The following is a 23,505-nucleotide window of genomic DNA, read 5'->3' on the forward strand; positions in this document are numbered from 1 at the left end:
ATTTTGTTTCAATGACTGTCCCATGTTTCAGAATGGGAAATATGTGTATACTATGAATACAAAGAATGGGAAACAAGTCTGTATTACAGAGATTTTTGTTTTGATTAGATTTTATTTTGATTATGGAAATTGGGATGATCCGATTGCAATTAAGAAAAAATTTGAATATTGGTAAATGTTTTAAAAGTAAAAACTTACCATTTTAGCTTGATGCAATAATCAAGAATTTGTTATGTAGGTTTTCCTACAAGAAAGCATATTTACCTCCAGGGGAGTTGTTTAATAAATAATATGACTATATTCCAACTTCACACCAAGGAGAAATTATCATTATCAATCTTTTCCTTTTTTAAAAATTTGGTATTTATTTGAGAGACCATAGTTTACACAATAGGCACATTATTTTGTGTTGTATAAATTACTGAATGAGTATGATCTGAGTTAAGTCATGTGAAGAGAATTTATTTATGAACTGAGATGGTCGGATGGATCTTGTCAAAGGGCAGAGATCCTTTAAAATATTCCAGTCCAGTAAAGTCAACACATCATTAAAGGGGCTTTTAAATGCATTGCACAGGTGAAAAGACAACCTTAATTGTGGACTGGTGGTATTTAATAGCCGAGTCCCATCAAAAATGAATTTAAGAAAGAAACTGTGCTGCAGTGATTGTAGTACCATAATACTTTAGGGACGTATTTAAAGTTTTGCTATTATATTCTTTATATACTGTATATTGCTGTATATGTTCTACATCTATATACACATATATTTATATACATAAAATCATAGGTAGTGTGTTGTATGGGCAGTATAAGAGATTGCCAACGGTAATTTTGACTACTCAAAATTTTGCCTTGCTGGGTGAATCTAAAATCCAGTCTGTGAAAAAGATGGGAGACTACTGAATAGATTTTGATGTTTGCATTTTTATTTTAACCCCCTAAGAAAGACCCTAATTACTTTGTTTGTATGTATATGTGTATATATAGAATTATACCAATGTAAACATTTATGTTTTTGTTCAGGCAACTCGGTGTAACTGCCATCAAAAATCTAAAGAGGAAAAATGCACATATGCTGATAAATATACCCAAACACCCTGGAGAAGAATTCCTGTAAGTAACACATACTCTTATCCTCTTTTCTTGTCATTTACTATTTTGATGTTTTGTTCTACTCTTTTTACTCTAATAATTTTGAATCTGCCGTGGCTGTCAGCTTTTTTTTAAGGTAAGTGGATTTTTCTTGTTCTTAGGTGTTTCTGTGCTTTCTAAAGCTTCTCTTCTGTGTCTTATACGAATGAATGTGCATTTAATAGCTTTTCCATTCTGCACACCGTAGGTCATTTTATTTGAGTGTCTAGTCTCTCTCTTATTGCATGTATTTATGAGAGTTGTAGTTCCCCATGCCCTACAAGAAAAAGAAGTCCAAAATGTAGTCTTCCCTCTTTAACAGCATATGACTCTGAAAATATATTATGTAGCCTGTTCTTTTTATTTGTTGAGACTTTTCAAATATATTCTGTTATTATAATTACTCAAACAAATATTGAGGCTGTTAGGAAGTATAAATGCATTAAGATACAGACAGTAAAGGTTATGTTTTGGGCGTAGTTAGGGTAGGGAATGGCTTCTTCTAAACAGTAGAAAATTACCATGCATTCTGTGCTTCTTCATTGTTTTTCAAAAATACTACATCTCAAAACATGTTTAGTGTTAAAAATACACTTTCTGAACTCAGCTCAGGATATGCCTGAGCCAGAGAGTCATCATGGCTATCAGTCATTGTTATCCTATTGTATGGTGCCAAGTAATAGGTATTTCATGGTAAAAGAATGCCTGATAAGCCAGCCTTGCTCTTCTTTTGCCTTATTTTAAGCAGTGGAATCCTCGTTAACACAAATGAACAGGGAATTATAATGGATAGTGTAATCAACAATCTGCTTTTTTTAAACTTAGCTATAGGCCTTTAAAGTTTATAAGATACTTATTTCTTTTCATCTCATAAGTAGTTATTTTTTGTATGCTCTGTATAAAGTACAAAGCTAATAATTAATTTGTTCAACAAAAGTTTGATGAGCCCCTCCCATCTCAGTTATTAGCCTCTTGAAGTAGAAGTGGGGAATTGGGAAAGAAAGTATACAGACAAATAAGGATTCTTCCATTAACAAGTGCTTATTAAAGGAACTGACGGTGTGATATAGTTAAAGTGTAGAAAGTGCTGTAAGGTTCAAAGGATTGGGAAAGTCTAGGTGGAAGAATCAAGCTTGGTGAAAAGGGTGAAGGTAGTGGTTGAATCATAGAAAGCAAAAGATGTCAGTAGACAGAGACGAGTTCCAGAATTGAGAATGAGAAACTATTCTACATCAGCACTCTTCCATAGAGTTTCCTTGAGGTCCAGTGCAGTAGCCACTAGCTACATGTGACTGTTGAATACTTGAAAATGTGGCTAGTGTGACTGCAGAAGATAACTATAAATAATATTTAATTGTAATTAAATGTAAATAGCCACATACGGCTAGTGGATACCATATTGGACAAAGCATCCCTAGAGTTAATGATGAAGTAGACTTAGATGGATTATAGGAAAGCCACCTGGAACAATAAAGGGAAGTCAGTGAAGGCAATTTTTGGAAGAAATGAAAGAAAAAAGACAGAGTTCATATTTAGGTAGTGGAAAAAAAGAGAGAAAGAAGGTAAAAATGAGTTGTAGGAGAAGATGGTACCTTCAGAAGAAGAATGGATAAGTCAAATTCTGACCAAATGTTCTCATCTGAGGGACAGAATGCCCAGATGAAATAGTGAAATGGATAACATGGAAAGAAGAATAAAAACATGGAAGGTGCTTAACCATTCATACAAGAATACTTGAAGAGACTAGGCATATGCAGGAAAATGGTGATTATGTGAGAAATAAGGATTCACTTTAAATATATAAACTTATAAGACTTTATTTTAAACATAGTATGACATTGTTGATCCATGTACAAGCATGTTCTTATAAATAATATTATCTTGGACTGAATTTTAAGTTTTTAAAATGTATTTCCAATATCGTTTTTAAAGCATTTAACATCAGTATTTGAAGATTTGAATAGTTATTTTGCACATTAAGTAAATTGTAAATTTTCATGATAGGTACTTTTATAGAACATTTGTTTGAACATCTTAAATTAACTAGAGAAGACAAAATACCAGAATACATTTCTAGACTCACACCATCAAAGCTTATTATTTATGCCCTTGAATCTCAAAGAAGGGATTGCAAGATGGACCCAAAGGATTCACATAATGACCCAACCTGGATTACTCTGAAAATTGAGTGTAGGAATAAACAGTTTTATTGGTATCAATGGGAAAGTTGCCGATCAGTTAAAACTCAGATTGTGCACAATTTGACCTGATACTAGTTTCCTCTCATATTTTAAGAACTAACGCTTATTATATATAGCAAAGGAGTTAAGAAAGATGCTTTTATATAAAATTTAAATGCTCTATTGGAATTAGTTTCTAGTACTGAATCACAGATTAATCCACTTTATAGCATATTTAATAGATATGAATAAAATTTATATAAATTCAAGAATTGGAATATCATCAGCATTATTTGCAATCCTTTGTGCTTAGAATTAGGTTCGCATGACTCAGATTTATTGGATCATACATATATTGCAAAATGTTACAGTCAACTATGTTCCTATTGTAACTATTTATAAAATAGAAAATATTGAATCAGAAAAATATATCACAGACATATCACACACAAAAATATCAATTGTTTATAATTCCCAAAGGAGAAGGAATTTACTTAGTCCTACCAGTCATGATACATGTGCTAGCAAAGAACTTTGCTCCTTTTTTTCCCCTTGCCTGGGAGATAAGATGAAATGTTAAATATAAGGAACAATATAACCCAAAGATTTGTCTCAAGTACTCTTTCCTAAGTCCTTTTTCTTTTAGACCACATGCCTTTCTGATTTGGAAGTGGGCAGTATTATTGGTTAATTTTTATGTAAGATTAATAACCTGATTTTAAACTTAGATGTGCCATTTTCTCCCAATTAGAGAGTCGTTACGTTACTATTTATATATATTTCCAAAGGGAATTAAGGGATTTATTTCTTTGTTAAGTTTTTTATTTATATTCACTATTACTTATATTTAAAATATGCCACTAGACGTATTTTAAGTGAAATATCTATATCCTTTGGTGTATAAACATGTAATATTTAATGGTCATGCAATAATGTTTAATCAATATTAGACATTGAACGTTAAATATGACCTATGTTTCAGTGAGCTAAATGCTGATAGGAACCATCTTTGTACTGAGACATCACATTTTAGTATGCATGTGAGTATGACAACACACCAAGAATTCTATTATGTGTGTCTTTTACACTGTAGTTTATGAGCAATAGCACCTGAAACCAATAACTGAAAAATGGAATTGTTTTACAAGGCTAGGGACAAATGAAATATAGATATTAGAGCAGCTGAGTGATTTATCTGGTCATAAATTTAAGGGTATGTAAATTCGTATCCTCTAATACCAAATACCAGAACTGAAGTAGGCATTTTTGGAACTTTGTTTAAAATATCCACTGAAAGGGACTTCCCTGGTGGCACCGTGGTTAAGAATCCGGCTGCCAATGCAGGGGACACGGGTTCGAGCCCTGGTCAGGGAAGATCCCACATGCCGCAGAGCAACTAAGCCCGTGTGCCACAACTACTGAGCCTGCACTCTAGAGCCCGTGAGCCACAACTACTGAGCCTGCATGCCACAACTACTGAAGCCCGCACGCCTAGAGCCCGGGCTCTGCAACAAGAGAAGCCACCGCAATGAGAAGCCCGCGCACCGCAATGAAGAGTAGACCCCGCTCGCCACAACTAGAGAAAGCCCTCATGCAGCAACAAAGACCCAACGCAGCCAAAAATAAATAAATAATAAATAAATTTTAAAAAAATAATAAAATAAAATGTCCACTGAAAGAAACAAAGTTTGTGTGCACAGTAGTTAGAAAACAAAGGACAGCACCAAAGTTTTCCACTGCTGGTATCCATTTCATGTGTGTAAGTAGGGTTTAACTTACTGACTTAACACAGTGAGGGTGTAGGCAGGACATAGAGAGATTTTACTCTTAGAATTTAATATTAGATAGCAATCAGTGAGAAATGGATGATCCTGTTAGGTTTCCCAGAAGCAGCATGATCAAATTAGTCTTTTAGAAGAAATTAATCAGCTTCCATAAGAGGTAATAAAAGTTGCTCCTCTTTTAGTTTATGCTAGCAGAGTGGTAACTTATTAGGCCTTTATTTGTTGGAGCATTCTAACTTCTCTTGTTCTTAGGTAATTACAAAAACATTTTTACAGATGTTTTAGAAAATTACTATTTTTTAAATGTCAGATGTAACTAAAATTTTTTCCTACAGAATGTCTCTTTATTATTATGCTCAGAGGGTTCTTTCAAAAAGTTACATTGATATTCCTGATATAGCAGAAAATAATACCATTTCTCTTACCTAGTCCTAAAATTTCTAAGCAAATACAGCTATCCTGATCATTCAGAGCAGTGAAGTGTTAATGTACCTTCAGCCAAAGCCCACCAGGAATATATCTGTAAAACAAGTTGGGTGGATTACTTGTTGCAGCCAGGGAGAACACACATCGTGAAAAATGATATCAAGATTGTATCAGAAAGAACCTTTTATAGGATTTGAGCTTTTCTTGGATGATTTGAGGGAGGGTCTAAGGAATCGGGTTTGCTCAGATTGGATACTATCAGAAGATAGAAAAGTCTAGAGTACTTTCTGGATGGCACAGTGTGACCTTGCCTTTATCTGTACTTAGGCAAAATTATGAAGTGACCTTATTTTGTTTCATGTTACCATGGTCTCAGAGTAACCATGGTATTCTGTGAGATTGTTTATGAGATCACTGGGCACTAGGGGCTGCTTGTTATCTTTCACAGAAGGAATACCTGGGCATGGATTAAATAAAAATTTACCAACCAGATGAAATTTCTTTTACGATTGTAACTGTAACATTTGGATTGTTACCTCTCTGTTTTTTTAAATCATTTACTATACTTTGCCATGTTTTAGTGTAGTTATTGGTGGTGGTAGTAGTAATGATTACATAAGAATTATTATGAGGAAAGAGAAGTTTGGAGATTTAGAGTTGGATCACATTATGGAGAGACTTAGATGTTAGACTGAGAACTTTCAACTTAATTCTGTAGCCAGAAGGTTCTAGCAGGGGCCAGACTTAACTATATTTTGTTACAGGGAGAGTAATGTGAGAGGAGAAACTGTGATTGTCATGAGGCAGGGGTTGTGTCTCATTCCTTCATCTGTCCTTAGTGGCTTAGCACAGGGCCCAGTAGGATTGAATCAGTTCCAGTGAGAACACAGTGAAGGCAGGGAAAACTACTTAGAAGATTATTATAATAGCCCAGGAGATGAGGCTAACCTATGATTTTTGATCTCTCATGGAGATGGAGAGAAAATCCCTGAGGCAGAATCTGTTGTCTTGAAAAGTGATTAGATGAAAAGGTGTGATGAATGGGAAGAAGATGGATGTAAGTTATCAAATGTGGATGACTGGGAAGATGACATGTCAGTTAAGAAAATAGGAGAACCAAGAGAAGGGATTTTATTTGGTAAGAAAACTACTAAAGGTTTTAGATATATATTTTAATCACTTGAGATTGAGATTCTGGCAGGACAGAAGGGTAGAGGAGTTTGAATATGTAGGATTGGAACTTGAAAGGTGCCAGAGAAGTTAGATATAGATGTAGATTCAAAGTGGGGCGGTGGGAGGTGGGAATGAGTTTATGGAAGACAGAAATCTCTAGTAAAGAGTTTCATCCACTAAGGAAGCTCAGTGCTACAGTGCCAACTGCCACAGACCCCTTTCGGAGCAAATAAGACCATTCCAGGAGGCTTCCTAAGCTCTCCCAGAAGAGGGAGACACAAGCAAACTAATCTTCCTGAATCAGGAAAAGTTTTATCTCTTCAGTGCTAAGATTAAAAATTCTCCATCCTCTAAGCTCAGGTGGTAACTCTCTTCTGTTCTCATCCCTTGCTTTAAGAAAAAGCAGCTGCTGAGGGAAGAGCTGCATGTGTTCTGAAGAACTTGGCTCACTGTTCTTTATCTTATCCCACAAGGTTTGAGTTCACAGAAAGATGTTTTTACTTGGTCTCCCTAGGCTTTATCTTGAGAGAAATGAAATTTCCTCTAAAACCCTGAATCCAGATACTCTTGTTTTTTAATGTTTTCGTATTCTTTTATTTTGTTCTTGTTTGTGTGCATATGTATGTGTTTTGTCCCACCGATTTAAAGTGTAACTAGAATGTTATGCATATGGTTAAACTATATGTCAGATATCCTATGTTTTCCTACAAGTAGATTTTTTTTCCCCTTGGATGTGATATATTCATATGCATTTCTACTGCTTTTTGTTTTTATATACAACCATTGTGATTTCTCCAGCAGAAAGCATCTCATATCTTCATCCTAAAAGTCAGCAGAAGATTTAAAGTAGACTCAGTTGAGCAAAAGGCCCTTTCCTGGGCAGAGCTTAGGGATCTTCACAGCATCAACTAGGAAAGAATTATGCACTTTCCTGCCCTCTAATTAGTGCTCCAATATAAATGTAATGTGAGCTACATATATAATATAAATGCTTTAGTATCCAAATTAAAGCAAGAAGAAACATGCAAAATTAATTTTAATAAAATACTCTATTTAACCCAGTAGTACCATTTGAACATGTAATCAATATAAAGAACATATTGAGATACGTTACATTCTAGCTTTTGTTTTCGTATGAAGTCTTTGACATCTTGTGTGTATTTTACATTTATACCACATTTCGATTGAGACTATCTGCTTAACCGCATGTAGCTGCTAGCAACCATATTGGATAGTGCAGCTCTGAATGGAGGTCACTGGGTTTGGCTTTAAACCTGAACTATGTAGCAGGAATTAACCAAAAAAAACCACAAAATAGCAAATTCCTTCAGGTTTTAAACCATAGGTCCATTTATTCATTCATTCATTGAACTTTGACTAGTTTTTTCTGTATTTCAATCCCAGTACTAAGGGCTTTGGATACTAAATAAAAGACATTGCTTGATTCTTAGCTTATGGTACTCATGGACAGACAGCAAAGTGTAAATCAGATGATAGGACAGTGAGGCCTTGTTTCTGGACCAGAGGATGGTAGACATGTCTTCCAGTTACGGGGACTAGACCTCCTGGCTCTCAAATCTATCTTCACATGGCTGTGACTTCCAGCAATCTTCAGTTCAGGAGTATAGTGTATTCCAGCACTCACTGCTGGAAGAGATCTATCCGTCTGGGGAATTTTTCTTTCTTTGTTAATACTGTCTTTTTGCTCAAAATCATGTTTCCCATCCTTTCCTTACATCTTATAAATCATACGTCTTCTAAGTTTCGAAGTTAGGGTCTTCCGTACAAGTTCCCTTCTTTGTAGAAACACTTCAGTAGACATGGAATCATGGGGAGCCAGCACATGCTGTTTCTTAGCGCTGCTGCTTGGTGTTGCTCACATGTCTGCTGTCTCTGAACTTGCCTGGTCTCAAGGTTTAGTTATGTTTTATAGTTGTTTCAGTTGTTTTTTTTTACTATTGAAAGGAATATATAATCATCTTTTTATTATCAGGGAAATTACCTTTAGTTTATAGAGATGAGAAGGTCGTTAAACATGTTTTCCTTCTCTCCCCAAGAAAATATGATCCTACCAATATAATTAGCGTTTCAAATAATTTTCCTCAATATCACTCTAATGTGCATTGTTTTTACTCCTCTGTTTATGTTGTTACTTTTTATTTTAAATTCTTGTAGATTCATAGGAAGTTGCAAAAATAGATCCTTTATTTCACCCAATATCCCACAACAGTTACATTTTATATAGTTGTAGTACAGTGTCAAAACCGAAATTGACTTTAGAGAATGCATAGTTCTGTGCCATTTTATCACTTGTGTAGATTCCTGCAACAACTACCATATTTAAAACACAGAATTATTGCACCACTACAAAGTTCTCTCTTCTGCGCTGCCTTTTAATAGTCACAACCACTTCTTCCCTTACCATTCCTAACCCCTGACAACCACTAATGTTTTCCATATCTAAATTTTGTCATTTCAAGAATTTTATATAAATGGTGTTATACAGTGTGTGAGCTTTTGAGATTGGCTTTTTTTCACCCAGCATAATACCCTGGAGATCCATCCAAGTAGTTGTGTCTATCAGTAATTTGTTCCTCTTTACTGCCGAGTAGTAGACCATAATATGGATGTTCCACAGTTTTTTTAACCACTTGTGTCTATAATAGATAGACATGTTGGTAGTTTCCAGTTTTTGGCTATTAAAGATAAAGCTGTTATAAATATTTGTGTAGATGTAAATTTTCATTTCTCTAGGATAAATGCCCAGTAGTGCGATTTCTGGGTAATATTGTAACTGTACGTTTAGTTTTCAGAGAAACTGGCAAACTGTCAGAGTGGCTGTGCTATTTTAGATTCTCATCAGCATTGTATGAGTGATGCAGTTTCTCTGCATCCTCACTAGCACTTAGTGTTGTCATTATTATTTTTTAAATTTTAGCCATTCTGGTAGGTGTGTAGTTGATATCTCATTGATTTGTTGGTCTTGGGGGAGTAAAGAATGGGTATCATTTTATTTGTTTTTTAAGATTTTTAGTTGCTTGCAGTGTGTGTCCAGGCCTGGCAAATGTTATATCTTCATCTCTAGGTAAACACAATAACTTAATTTAATTCAGTTTGAATCAGTAAACAGAGTCTCCCGTTTGCTGGGGACGGTTAGGCAGAGAATGTGGGACATTTAACATCTTTTAAACTCTTGACAGGTTCTAGGTATTCTTACAGATACTTTCACTTAAATTATTTTAAAGAACTAATGATTTATCATGAGAGACAATTTAATACAGTTGATTGTTTTAAGTGCCGTATAAATAGAGTTATAAAATTAAAGGATAACAGTGACTCTGGAGTTGGGGGTGTGTGAGCCAACTGAATTACAACTAAAAGTGAGACGTTTCTTAGAGATGAACCATTCTATCTTAGTTCGTTCAGGCACCTATAACAATACCACAGACTGGCTTATAAACAATAGAAATTTATTTCTTACAGTTCTGGAGGCTGCAGATTCCAAGATCAAGGCACCAGCCTGCTTCCTGGTTTATAAACAGCCGTCTTTTCCCTGTGTCCTCAACATGGTGGAAGGGGTGAGGGGGCTTTCTGAGATTTCTTTCACAAGGCACTAATCCTATTCGTGAGGGCTCCACCCTCATGAGCTAATCACTACCCAAAGGCCCACCTCCAAACCATCACACTGGGGCAGTAGGTTTCAACATATGAAACTTGGGGGCAGGGACACAAATGACTTAGTCTGTAGCACATTCCAATCCTGCATCTTACAAATGAAGAGACTGAGACTCAGAGAAGATCAGTGGCTTTCTCAAGGTTATAGGCTCTTAGAAGATCCAAGGAAAAACACAGTTCCCTGATTCCCAGTGGGTACTATTTCCATAAACCCTCAGGGAGACCTTATTTCTTTGAGAAGGAATCTCTGACTGCTGGTTTAGTTTATATACAAAATCCCTATCTGAAAGTTTCTTTACCCAGTGCAGTGAGTAGAAGCTGGTCCTGCCTGGTAAAACCCATAGGGAGAAAAGTACATGCCCCTTCTTGGCTGAGGACTTGCTTTGTGTAAAGGTTTTGGGCCAAAACATCTCTGAAACAGCAAAATCGAGTTGTATCAGGTAATATCTATGGAGAGCACCTGGGGTCATCACCCTATTAAATATTTCCTAATCTGTTTTCACAAACACCCATGGCTAAATTAGTGGAGAAGTTACAATAATTTCAAAAGACAAGATCTTTATTTACTAGGATACTCTAAAGATCATTAATTTTATTTAGTTTCTTGTAGCTATTTGTTTCCTTAATCAACATAGAAAATGGATCTTTTTTTGGTTTTTGTTTTGTAGTGAGCAATATAGGATTATTCTTAAATTTAAATGTGTCTGATTATACTGAACCTCAGGCAAGGAATGTTGATACAGGAGTGGACATAAGTTTTTTATTTGGATCAGTGTTCCCGAAATATCTAAACATCAGTAAAATACATTAGTAATCTTCTAGTACATCATTTCTATATCAGATTAATTGCTGTGAAAAATTATGCATACTTTATTTTGCAAATTGAGCTGGGTGATGATGATTTACAAGCTCATTTTTCTTGATGCTATCATGAGTGTTTCTATAGTTTTATGTGTGGATATGTCTCATCAGTGAGGAGGCTGGGAACAGAGAGACATGAGACCCAATCTGGTTCTATTTGTGTGAACAAATTCTCTCTTGAAGACCCAGTTTTACCTGGAATGTGAGGAAATAGAAGTAAATGACATTTCTGTTGTTTTCCAGTTCTGATAATCTGATCAAAATAAGTAAAGCTAAGAAGCCACAAGTTAATAAAATTTAAAAGTTTGCATGTGTAACCTGTGGCCTGTATGTCACATTCTTGATATAGTACTCACTCTTACAACATCCTAAGTCTTTTGAATGCTCTGTTGGTTCTGCTATCTTCAGCTAATGTTCTTTATTTTAGCTGCTAATCCTTTGAAAACCTATGAGTTAAAAAAGAAAAAAATTTTGTATGATAATTTTTTAATGCCTAATTTATTATTGATGCAGTTTCTGTGTGTTTAACTCTTAAAGTCTATCTCCCCTTTTAAATGCTTTCATTTTTTGCAAAAAAACTGGAATCTGCTACTTTAAAAAGATACATGATGATAAATGTAATTGTATGCCAGAAAAAATATATTATTTCATATGCATTAACTACAAATATTAGAGGAAAATAATTTTTTTCTTAACATATGAAAAATAACTAGTTTTGGATTATGATGTATTTTTAGTAATTTGGGCTGCCTGTATTTTAAAAAATGAAATCTGTCTTCTCATTAACACTGTTATTTTTTTTTAAAGTATGACTGTGGTTTCTCTATTTTTTGGTTCCCTTTTTTATTATACCTCCCTACCCCCATCTCTCTCTGCACAGGGTGGGTATTCTGCCCCCTCCTTCTCTCCTTGGCAGGGCTCCTTCCAAGGCATCCCACGGACTGTTCCACCGCACCGCAGACAGAGTGAGTCTGTGTCTCTCACTCCTATCCTGCTCTGGCTTCCCATTCATGGTATTCCCCTTCTGCATGACTATCCCTCCCCAGCACCTCCTCTCCCTCCAGAGTGACCTGCAGGCACACGCTAAACCAGCACTCCCTGGGCTCTCCTCTCTTAATTAATACTTCCTTTGACTGCATGTAAATAGACTTTTCTCCTTAGAGCCTTAGGAAAGCTGTCTGAAGTTAATGTCATTCTAATGCCGTTTAAACCTATTGCCAGTGACCCTATACCTACTGACATGCATCTGTCTTTAATATATTTTCTATTTTCATGACCTTGAGATATATGAATAAAAATGTTTTAAACCTAGTCATGTTAAAAATGTATACACTATCTGCAGTAGTATAATGGACAGATGCATATTGTTTAGGGAGCAGGCTTACTAGACCATTGCACATTTCTTTAAATATTTTCTAATCAAAAGGTGTTGATTGTGTTTCACTGTCATCTAATACAAAAATCTTTTAAATCATTTTTAAGAGTGTTTTTTAATAACTAATATGTCTTTGTAATTTATCAGCTGCTTTACAGTACAGAAGAAATGGCTTTTGAATATGCATGGTTTACTAACATTTCTAATGATTTAGTAATTGTTTGACTTCAAAAAAAATCTTTGTTTACATTAAATCTGCTTTCCAAAACAGCATTTATTATTTTGTATTATGTACTTAAGTATATAACTGGTAAGTTGGTTATATTTTATCTTTTTTGAAAAGTCACCCAAAAAAAGCTAATGTTAATGAGAAAGATATAAATGTTGTCAGAGTCACTTTTATGCCTTCTCCATAGATTTGCCGATTTGTGATTCATATCAATTTTTTCATAAATTATTCTTATCAAAGTCATGTGAAGTATCAAAGGTCCAAAAGGGGGAAACTTTAAGCAGTTAAAATTTTAAAATGTGATTTATTCAAATAAAACTTTATTTCTTGAATTAGTCAATTATAAGGTATCAACGTGAATTTGAGACAAGGTTTGAAGTTTATTTTTTGATCATTATGCCTTTCCTTCCCTTTTGCACTTTTTAAAGAACAATGGAATAGAGTTTGCATAGGCTTTTATATCAAGTTTATTTACTAGCAAGTTAATTTGTTGGGTGAAAGCGTTCCTCCCTTTTCCTCCTTTCCCATCTCCTACCACCTTTGTAAATCCTCCTTTTTACTTCCTTTGCTTCAATTAGGTTGCTTTCTCCTCTATTTGAAGATGGCTAGCACATAAAGAATTATACTGAATTGCTAGTGAACTAATCTGAATTTCAAAGGGCAATTACAACAAATGATAATGTATTCTTAAGCTGTAGCCAGTATACTGCATGGTTGACAGATTTACCTCAGATTGAGGTAAATTACGCACCTACCTTAACTTTTCTGAAGCCCCCTTATAGTCCCTGTTCTTTTTCTCCACTGTTCTTCTCCCCTATTCTCCTTCTCAGCTACATGTAATATGGAATTGGAGTTTAAGGTTAATTATTCAGTATTACAAATAGTTTAGATTTATTTTTAAAACATGTTTCCCAGAAGCACCCATTTCACTAGTTTCTCATTAGTATAGCTTTAGAAATTACTTATCCCTCACCTGAATCGTTGGCTCTCCATTTCCAAATGCTTCTTTCTCCTTTGGGTTCAGAGGTATTTTTTTCATTTCCAACTATGAAGCAGCACCGTCTGTCCTTCAGCACTACTATCAAGAACTGTCTTTCTAGCTTTTCTAGGTCAAACCTGCTTTCTCTGCATCTCCAAGTTAGCAAAAAGAAAGTTTGGTTCGCCAGAGTTTGGATGTGTTGGCCACCTAGGAGAAGGTATATACATTGGAGTCTTTTCCTGGGTAAGTTCTCATGGCTTATGCAGCTAAGAGAACTGGCCCTGAGACTTGATCATTGAGACTTGTAGAACTCTGTTTGTGGAAAGTGCTAACTAGAGGACTTATTCACAGCTTTTTTTTTTTTTTGAGGTACGTGGGCCTCTCACTGTTGTGGCCTCTCCCGTTTCAGAGCACAGGCTCCGGACGTGCAGGCTCAGCAGCCATGGCTCACGGGCCTAGCTGCTCCGCGGCATGTGGGATCTTCCCGGACCGGGGCACGAACCCGCGTCCCCTGCATTGGCAGGCGGACTCTCAACCACTGCGCCACCAGGGAAGCCCTGTTCACAGCTTTTTGACAGCTCTTATTGAGCTTTGAAGGTTCCTTTAAAGGAAATATGTTTAAACTACTACACTGTTTTAAATTTACCCTGAGAACGCCTGAAGGAGTATAAAAAAAATATAAAAGAGTGTAAAATAATAATGATTATTATTTTATAACGATAAAATATAGAGAAGGAGAAGGATATGAAATTATGGGAGTACATCCAGTAGTTTTCCAGAGAGTTTTGGAATAGGTGTCCCCATTTCCTGCACTAAACTGCTATGTATTCAGTGAAACAATATTTGTCTCCACATTTAGTCAGTTTGTGATTTCTAGTGCTGATTTTAATTTTGGAGAGGTTAATTCTGTAAGTGATGGTATGTAGTTGAGAGAGTTCTCCTACATTATCGTGTTTCAATAATAAGTTCTTTCTGATGCCCTCTTGAACATCAACTTAAGCGAACTGCCTTTTTTTGTAAACGCAGAAGCCAGGTAAGCTTGGCTATTAGTCTTCAGTAAGGTAGTCTGTTTTTGGTTTTGTTTTTTAAAATGTGTAAGAGTAGTGGACCTAATAAAACAGGCATAAAGAGAGAGCCTGTTGTAGATATTGCAGAGAGTGAAATAACTAATGTTTACAGGGACTGTTTAGCTCTGGTAACTCCAGAAAGCTGCAGTGGCCAAGGATGTTCTTGGTGAATTTAAGAATAACTCTAAAAAAATGGAGATAAAAGGAAAATCCTGGTCTGTTTTTTTTTTTTTTTTACTTTCTCAGGAAATTTTGACTTACATTCCTTTTCTCAGGTGTATTACTAGTCTCAGCTTGATGATGCTTATCTCCCAGTTTCAAATTAAATTTTCCCTAGGTTAGCAGAAAATATCTACATTTAAACATTCAAAGGGCTTCCTGCTGTCAGTAGGCACTTCAGCTTTTGTCCAACTGACTTAACTGGCATTGGTTTAGTCTTTCTAATTTCCAACTGTGTAAAATTAGGAATGATATATATATATATATATATATATATAACCTACCTCACAGTATGAAAATTTAATAAAAATAATTACATTTGGCAAGTAACAGCCTTAATGGTAATCTCAAATAACATTTCTTGCCAGAGCATATGCTTTCAGGAATACCTGACTTTTCAAAAAGTATATCTTGGAATAATACCTATTTCTTATCATGCCTAAAGAGACTTGAAATTCTCTGTTTAACACCTTTCTTGAAAGAATTTAGAAATCTTACTTCCTTTAGCTTCCACATACAGTAACTTAAATTGGAAGAAAAAAGTTGTTTTTAAGCAACAAAAGTAACAAATACATGTTTATGTCTTAATAGCCATATTAAGCCCAGCAGTTTCTTTTTTAAAAAATGTTATTGAAGTATAGTTGATTTACAATGTTGTATTTAGTTTCTGCTGTACAGCAAAGTGACTCAGTTATACATACATATATTCTTTTTCATATTCTCTTTTATTATGGTTTATCACAGGATATTGAATATAGTTCCCTGTGCTATACAGTAGGACCTTGTTGTTTATCCATCCTATATATAATAGTTTGCATTGGTAATCCCAAACTCCCAATCCAGCCCAGCAGTTTCTTGATGCAGTGCTGCCTGATTTCTAAATTTATATTATAATAATCACTAATTGTATTCACCAGAATTATATTAAGAATGGCAATTATATTGCCTTATATTTTCCTCCTCCTCTTACAACCTTCAGGGGTTGTTTCACAAACCTTTTTTGACAAATTCATTTTACATCATAACCCAGTATATATTTACTGAATGAAACTATATATTTACAACCCAAGACATACGTGTGTGTATATTTAATATTCAGATTAAAGATTCATGAAACAGTACTTTCTGTTAGGACATATGATACTCTCATATTTTTTTTCCCAATTTTTTGTTTTGCTTTTTTTCACATAGTATTATATGAGCATTTTTTATATAGTAAATATTTCTTGAAAACATTTTAATGGCTACATGATAATACATTATCATGTGACTATGATATCATTTATTTAATGTTTTCCTGTTGTTTGACATTGATGTTGTTTCCATTTTCCCCTATTAAACAGAGATACTATTGTAGTGCAATTTATTCTTGTGTTTAGATCAGTGTCAGCACTAGAAGGATGGTTCTTAAAGGGTGTGTGCTTTTTAGAGATGCTTGATGTGTATTGTTAAACTGTCAAACATGTTCATAAGGTATACATTAATGTGACTCAATCTGATTGGCTTCACCATGTAATTTACTTACTTTACAATTGACTGTAATCAATTGTACATGTAAAGATAGCATCAGTCAGTGCTTTAATGAGAATTTAGCTCTGAGAGTGACTTTTCATAAAAATAAAATATTTTTGATGAAGTCGAAAAGAGTAACTCAGTAAAAACTGAACAATTCGATTTTACAGTAAGCTATTTTTTTTAAAAGTGTGGTTGATATAGAATATGGCACTGTGTCCATATTTGCAGTTAATTCAAGTGCAGATTAGTCACTGGTTAATTGACTAGAAATGTGCATCAAACTCATGGTCCAGGAGGCCGTCCCATAAACGTAGGCATGGGTTAGTTTCTTTCTCAACACCTTGCAATTATGAGAAACAAAGCAATTGCTGTTATCTGTATAAGCCTTTTATAGCCTGCTCTGCAGATTGTGGGATTGTCTTGTTAGCTGTATTTGTTGCCATATCATAGTGCCTGCAGTATCCTACTCTGGATAAATATACCATGCGTATTGGTCACAGCAGTGGAATTGTACTATTATGATGTTATTTAGTTTAGTTTTTTTTTTTTCCCTGAACTGTTCTCCATCCCAGGGGTAGATGCTGATGGGTTCTTTGTCTTAGAGATATAGACTCATGAAAATTAAGCATCTCACACTAATTATGCCTGTGCAGTAAATACTTAAGTCACTATTATTCACATCCATAGTTTTTATATTTTTAATTAATTTGTATTGGAGTATATAGTTGCTTTACAGTGTTGTGTTGATAGTTTTTAAAAGCAGTTAACTGATCAACTTAGAAAAGTCATTGAACTCCTTATTTCAGAAATTGCTTATTTATAATTTATATTTATCAGTCAGATATCTTCCCTAAGTTCTCTGAGATCTAGAGGCACTATTCTGAGATCTAGGGAATGAGAGCATTCCTGGTCCTCAGGAATCCTTGGAAGCTTTGATTGGGTTCATGTGAATTATAGACCAGAATTCTTTGACTCTAGTTATACTAGGGATCCAGTCCTGTCTTCCATCTCTATAGTGATGTGGGGAGCCTTGCTTATAATGTAGAACATTATATTTAAGACATACATGAAAATCAGATTATTCTTTTATTGGTCTTTAATGCAGCAGCAGTTAAAAGTAAACTAACATTCAGTTGTATTTATAATATGCAAGACTGAAATTATTAAAAATAATTTCTACTTCCTTTATAAGGGATTACATGCAGCTAAACCTTTTTAGATCTTTGGAGTATGAATATTAATTGTGTCAAAATTCTTTTCAGTATTTTATTTGGTAAGATTCTTCAAGTGATTCCTTTTAAGGGTAAGAAGATTATATACACTGTTCTGTGGATATGAATATTTGTATTAACTTGCAAACCACTTCAGCAAGAAAGTATAAATCTATTAAGAATATGTTTTCATTTTATAGAAATATATTAAAATAATAAGTCCTAGAAAAATACAACAAAAGAAAAGCAAATACCGTTGGCTGCTACCCAGTCATGGCAATTCCTTGGTGTTGTATGTGGTCTCTGACACCACTGTCCTGTCTTTTTCTTGTCTCTGCTCTCCCATTATGCCATTGGCAAGGAGTTGAGAAGTTAGTCCATTACTTCTCTGACAAAGCGTGGTACAGTACAATTTCAGATTTTTTCCTACCACCTTCTTCATTGTAACTTTTTCCCCCCCAGTTTGCATGATGCATGTCAGAGCCTGCATGAAGTTACAGGCATGTTACCAATGGCTCCATTACCATCTTCCTTTTAACCTTTGAAATGTATTTAATAATGATAATAAACCTGTATGTATCAAGAAAATAATATTAGGTCATTCCTGTGTCTGTTATGCAATAGCATTTTTATGAACATTTTCTGTTTTCTACCTTACACACTTTGACATATTTTTACTCCATCAGGACTTGATATTTCTAGCTGCTGTCTTACTATTGGTGACTTTAGAACAAGAATGTTTACAGAAACTTCCTTTGTATGTTTACAGATATGACTATTTTTTCTTATGTTAATGCTAGAAATCTTTGAGTGCTATGAAATGGTGAAGGTGAAGAGTTTTTGTGATGAGTGCTAATTTGCATTTCCTTGTGTTCAGTATATTTCCTCCAGGGGGTCTCTTGGAACCACTTTTCCCTGGAAATACTGCTTCACCATGTGGCTTGAATTTGGTGTCTGAGAGTTATCCTCTGTAGGACAGATCAGCTAAGAAGGAAATAGGACATTATCTAGGAAAGTTAATACCTGAATGTTGGTATTGAATCTGTCTTTTTGAGTTTTTAAAACAATCATCTGGCTATACTGCATATTCTGAAAGTCTGTGAACTCATTGGACTTAACCCAAATATCAAAGAATAATAAAATTTTAGTGCTGCATTTTAAATTCTCTGTCAGTTCAAATTCTGGCTTTGCCATTTACTAAAGTCTGTGAATTTGGAGATTCTACTTAATTTCATTTAACCTCAGTTTACTCATTTACAAAAAGAAGATAGTACCTTCCACCTAGGGTCTTGTGATAACTAGAGATTATGCATGTGAGCGTAGAGTTTGGTTGTCTACCATTGGAAAGAAGGGAAACCCTTCTTTTACAGTCTAGAGTATAATATTTCTCAAGTATTTGTAATGTGTCAGGCATAATACTAAGCACTTTATATGCATGTTATCATTTGTGATTTACAACAATTCAATGAGGTGTAGGCACTATTATCCTCATTTTACAAGTTACAAAATTCCATCTCAGAGTAGTAAGATAATTTACCCAATATCTCACTGATAGAGATAGAGCCAGAACTCAAATCCAGATCAGTCTGACTTCCAAAGCTCAGTGATTCAGTACTGTGTTGTACTAGCTCCTTCATGTAGCCACATGTAAATTTTCTCTAAACGTTAAAGTGCCTTGCATGTCCTAGCTCTAGTTTATCTCCAGGAGGACACTTGAGGAATCTTGACTTCTGTGTCATATCAGATATGCCTCCTGTGGATTTAAAACATTTAGATATGACTGACATTATTGAGATATGTATTTGGAGCCTAGAAACCTTGCAATCTGTAGCAACTAGTTTATTATAATACTATTATAGAAGTTGCTTCCCCGCCCCCCCAAGATGTAGTTACAAAAGGACAATGGCTTGAATTAATCATTTTCACACCTTTTCATAATCGTGAGTGACATTTACTGAGCAATTTTGATGTGCTCTGGGAGGTTCTATCCTAAGTGTTTTACATGTTATAATCATTTTTAATTATTAGAATTAGAAATGGAAAATAGTTGAATGCTTGTTAAGACAGTTTCCCTAACATATTTCATCCAGAAATGTCAAGTCTCCCAACTAAAAAACATCTCTGGCGTAGCTGGTGGATCATTATGGGAGGTGCAGGTCATAATGGGAGGTGCTGTGTTCAAGCTAACATGTAATGAATCCTTCATGCTATGCTTCTAAACATGAATCATTAAGCTGACCCCAAACTTATTTAGAGAAAACAGTTTTTTAATTATAAGATTTCTTTTCCATCAGTTATTAAGACTCGTTTAAATTAGTGCTGCATCATTGACCTAATAGGGGAGTATCATTTTGCTAGTCTGTTACCAAAGAAGCCGTGCTGGAATATACCACTTACCAATACTCATTCATTTATTTATTATCTAGTAAATACATATTTAATCCCTGCTGTGTGCCAAATACTGAGGATACCAACTACAACAACAAAAAATGAATAAAGCGTGGTACATGCCTTAAGAAGCGCATAGTCTCTGGTTATCTTTGTAAGCAGCACAGAATAGACATTTAAGGTTATCATTGAAGATGCCTATCAATCCCTTGCATAATTACCCAGTAGTGCCTATTGCTGGCACTCTTGACCTTAACATCTGCAGCCATTGCATCTGAGAATTCTCAGAATAGTGTGCTGAAGTATATGTATTCAACTACTAAAGTAAGACTTGAAGTTGCTGAGTCCAGTTAGAAGCCCTGAGTTCTTTCAGTCTAGGAATGGATCCACATTTCTAAGCTTTAGTAACCAACCTTTCTACAAGTTGCAAGGTTGGAGTACTAAAGCTCTACGAATTTGTGACTACAGAGAGTTTCCAGAGGTCCCTGCAGTAGTGGGGGAATTCCTTTTGCCCTCTGAGTCTTGTGGGCGGCTGAAGCTATGTAATGAATGGGCTGGTGGGCAACTTCCCCAGAGGTCTTTTTTTGATACAGGGCAATACCTCGTCTTTCATCTTCGAAGCCGGAAACCTGAACTCATCTTAAATTTCTCTATCTCCTTCAAAACTCTTTCAATCATTTCCAGTTTTTTTTCCTATATCCTAATTTTAAACCCTTATAATTTATCACTTTTGCTGTTAGCAGTGGCGTACTACCTGGGTGTTATGCTTAACAGTCTCATCCCCTACTGTTACATTCCTCACTGATCCCACCAGAGTGACATTCTAAAATACACATTGGGTCTTACAATTCCTCTGCTTAAAATTCATCAATGTCTCCCATCATCTACTGTACAGAGTCAGAACTATTTGGCCTGATGCGAGTTCCTTTATGAGTTGGCCCTTGCCTACACTTTCCTACCAACATTGTGCTTGCCAATTCAAACAATTTGAAGTTACTAGAACATAATTATGTTCTTTTTTTTTTGCCTTTGTGTTTTGCATGTACTGGCCCTTTACCCTGAATGTTCTTCCCTTCTTGTCTTCTTGGCAAACTCCTACTCATCTTAAAACTCAGTTCAGATGTTTGCAATTCTTGGATGCCTTCTGTGACCTCTCTAATCAGGCATATATTTTCTTCTTGCTTCTACATTTTGTTATGCTTGAGACATGGTCTCATCATTTGTCTACTTGACTCTTTCTTATGAGGCCTCTCAACCACAGGAACAGCATTGTGTTCAGGTTCCTATTTTCCTACACCTACTACAGTGCATGATATATCAGACATTTTTTAAATGAATGAATGGTTTTGATATTCCTTCCTATTGATCTTATTATCCCTGATACATGGGAATTTTCTTTTTATATTTAAAATTCATTCTGAAAACACCTGTGGTAGTGCAGTAGTAAACGTGGGCAAGATGAGTTGTTAATATACAGCTGAGAGTTTAGAATTTGGGGAATTGTACTGCAAGCAGCAAGCTGTCCGAACACATCTTTGCTTTTGCTTGCTAGATGTTAAGAGGCAACTTGTTGTTCTACTTGTCAACAGGTAATTAATGACAACCCAGTCTTTAGTGGGTAACCAGTTTTACACAGTCTTCCACAAATCAGGAGTAAGCCTTTCCTTGGTCCTCACTATAGTCATTTCTTGATCTTCTAGAGACAGAAGATCAAGTAGCAGAATCGATTTACAAACTAGTTGTCAAATAAATAATAAAATAAGACATTTATTTTGGGATAGGGAAATTAAATTTTTATTTAAAATAAACTTTTAATAAAAATATAAAATCTATATTATTCAGCATTTAGAAACCACTGATTTATTTAATGTAATTAAATGATAGTATGGACACTTTTTGTATAATTGGTCAGTCTAACTCCTCTCAGTTAAAAGACTCAAAATTTTATTATTTTTTAAAAACCTGATTATTTTCTAGTTCTTTAGTATTTGTTATTGAGCTTTATTGCCTCTAATACAAGCAGAACATTTTTCTGACATGACACTCTGCTGTATTTCCATTTAGTTCTCTGGTAAGCAGTGGTCATTTGGGTAATATAAGTAATCAGAACAATGCACATGGATAATTTATCTACAGTTCATAGTGCCCCTTTTCTGGAGGCTTGATTATCTTAATAATCAGTTTAATCTTACTTAGAAAATTATACCTGTATGATTTGAGCTGGTAGTGCATATTTATACCGTTTTTTTCCTTATGGGCAATAGACATATTACAATAAAATCATTTATTTAGATTGTCACTGATATTTTCAAAGGTCTTAAATTGTTTTAAGATTTTTAATTCGAGACTAGACTATCTTATTGTTTTTAAAGGTGAAAAGAGGTAAAAAGGGAAAACAGATCCCCATTCAATTAACCGTTTAATGTTGCACTTTTCTCCTCCTTGGTTGCTTTTTTTTTTCCCTTAGGTAGATTTTGGTTTGCTTAATAGGGCCCTGCTTTATATTTTTACTGATCTTTCTAAAGAATATACCACTTTGGCATGGCCAGTTTTTTCTAGGGAATCCCAAGGAGAGTCTTGAATAAATTCCTTGATGATTTTAGTACCTCTAAATCATCTCTATGGTGATATATTGTGAAAATGCCCAGTGACTTTAACTAGGACATTTATCTTGAAGCAAAAACTGACATGACTTATTTATTTTAAATATTCTAAGATAAAATTTTAATGTAACATATTCTGCATGGACTAACTTTGAGTAGTCATTTTCCTGATGTTTATTATTATTATAAGTAGCAAGTCAACCCCATGCCATCACGACCAACCATCCCTCCATGAGTTGGTGACCTTTGTTCTCAGTAACTTGTAACCCCTCCATAATCTAATCCCTGATTTCTGACTCTGGTAGCCATTGTCCAGTGCTGGTCAAGGAGGTGAAAAAAGGAGCAAAATACAAATGATGCAACATAAATAGATTCACCCTTTCTTTTGGGGAAATTAGAGATACTGTGTAGATTTGTTTGTGGATTAGCATAGTAAAAAAATTATTAGTAAAATATGGTCTTTTAAAAACATTCATGTTTCAAAGCCCTTTGCCAAATTTTTTGACATTTTCGCCCACATTATTTAATAGAACGTATATATGAGGGGTGTGTGTGTGTGTGTGTGTGTGTGTGTGTAAACATTTAGAGCAGCTATTCCTGTATCATGATATGACCAATAGGCTCTGCCCCATAAACTTTTAACTGTTTGGGCCATTGAAAGATAACTTTAAGATTCATATTTCTTT

General features: G+C 34.9%; 1 protein-coding gene across 9 annotated transcripts in view; it reads left to right on the forward strand.

The window, feature by feature from the left end:
* CCSER2 (coiled-coil serine rich protein 2) overlaps window positions 1-23,505 on the forward strand; it is a 167,603-nt gene that overhangs the window by 138,378 nt on the left and 5,720 nt on the right. For all 9 annotated transcript variants that reach the window (XM_089897782.1, XM_089897786.1, XM_022562477.3 and 6 more), the window contains one exon: window positions 1,027-1,116. In XM_089897782.1, the coding sequence (XP_089753908.1) occupies window positions 1,027-1,116 (90 nt within the window). The remainder of the gene's footprint in view (window positions 1-1,026; window positions 1,117-23,505) is intronic.

This window comes from Delphinapterus leucas, chromosome 16, assembly GCF_059928025.1.
Source record: "Delphinapterus leucas isolate spDelLeu-1000000601 "Yukka" chromosome 16, BTC_Dleu_Yukka2, whole genome shotgun sequence".
In the NCBI taxonomy this organism is placed as follows: Eukaryota; Metazoa; Chordata; class Mammalia; order Artiodactyla; family Monodontidae; genus Delphinapterus; species Delphinapterus leucas.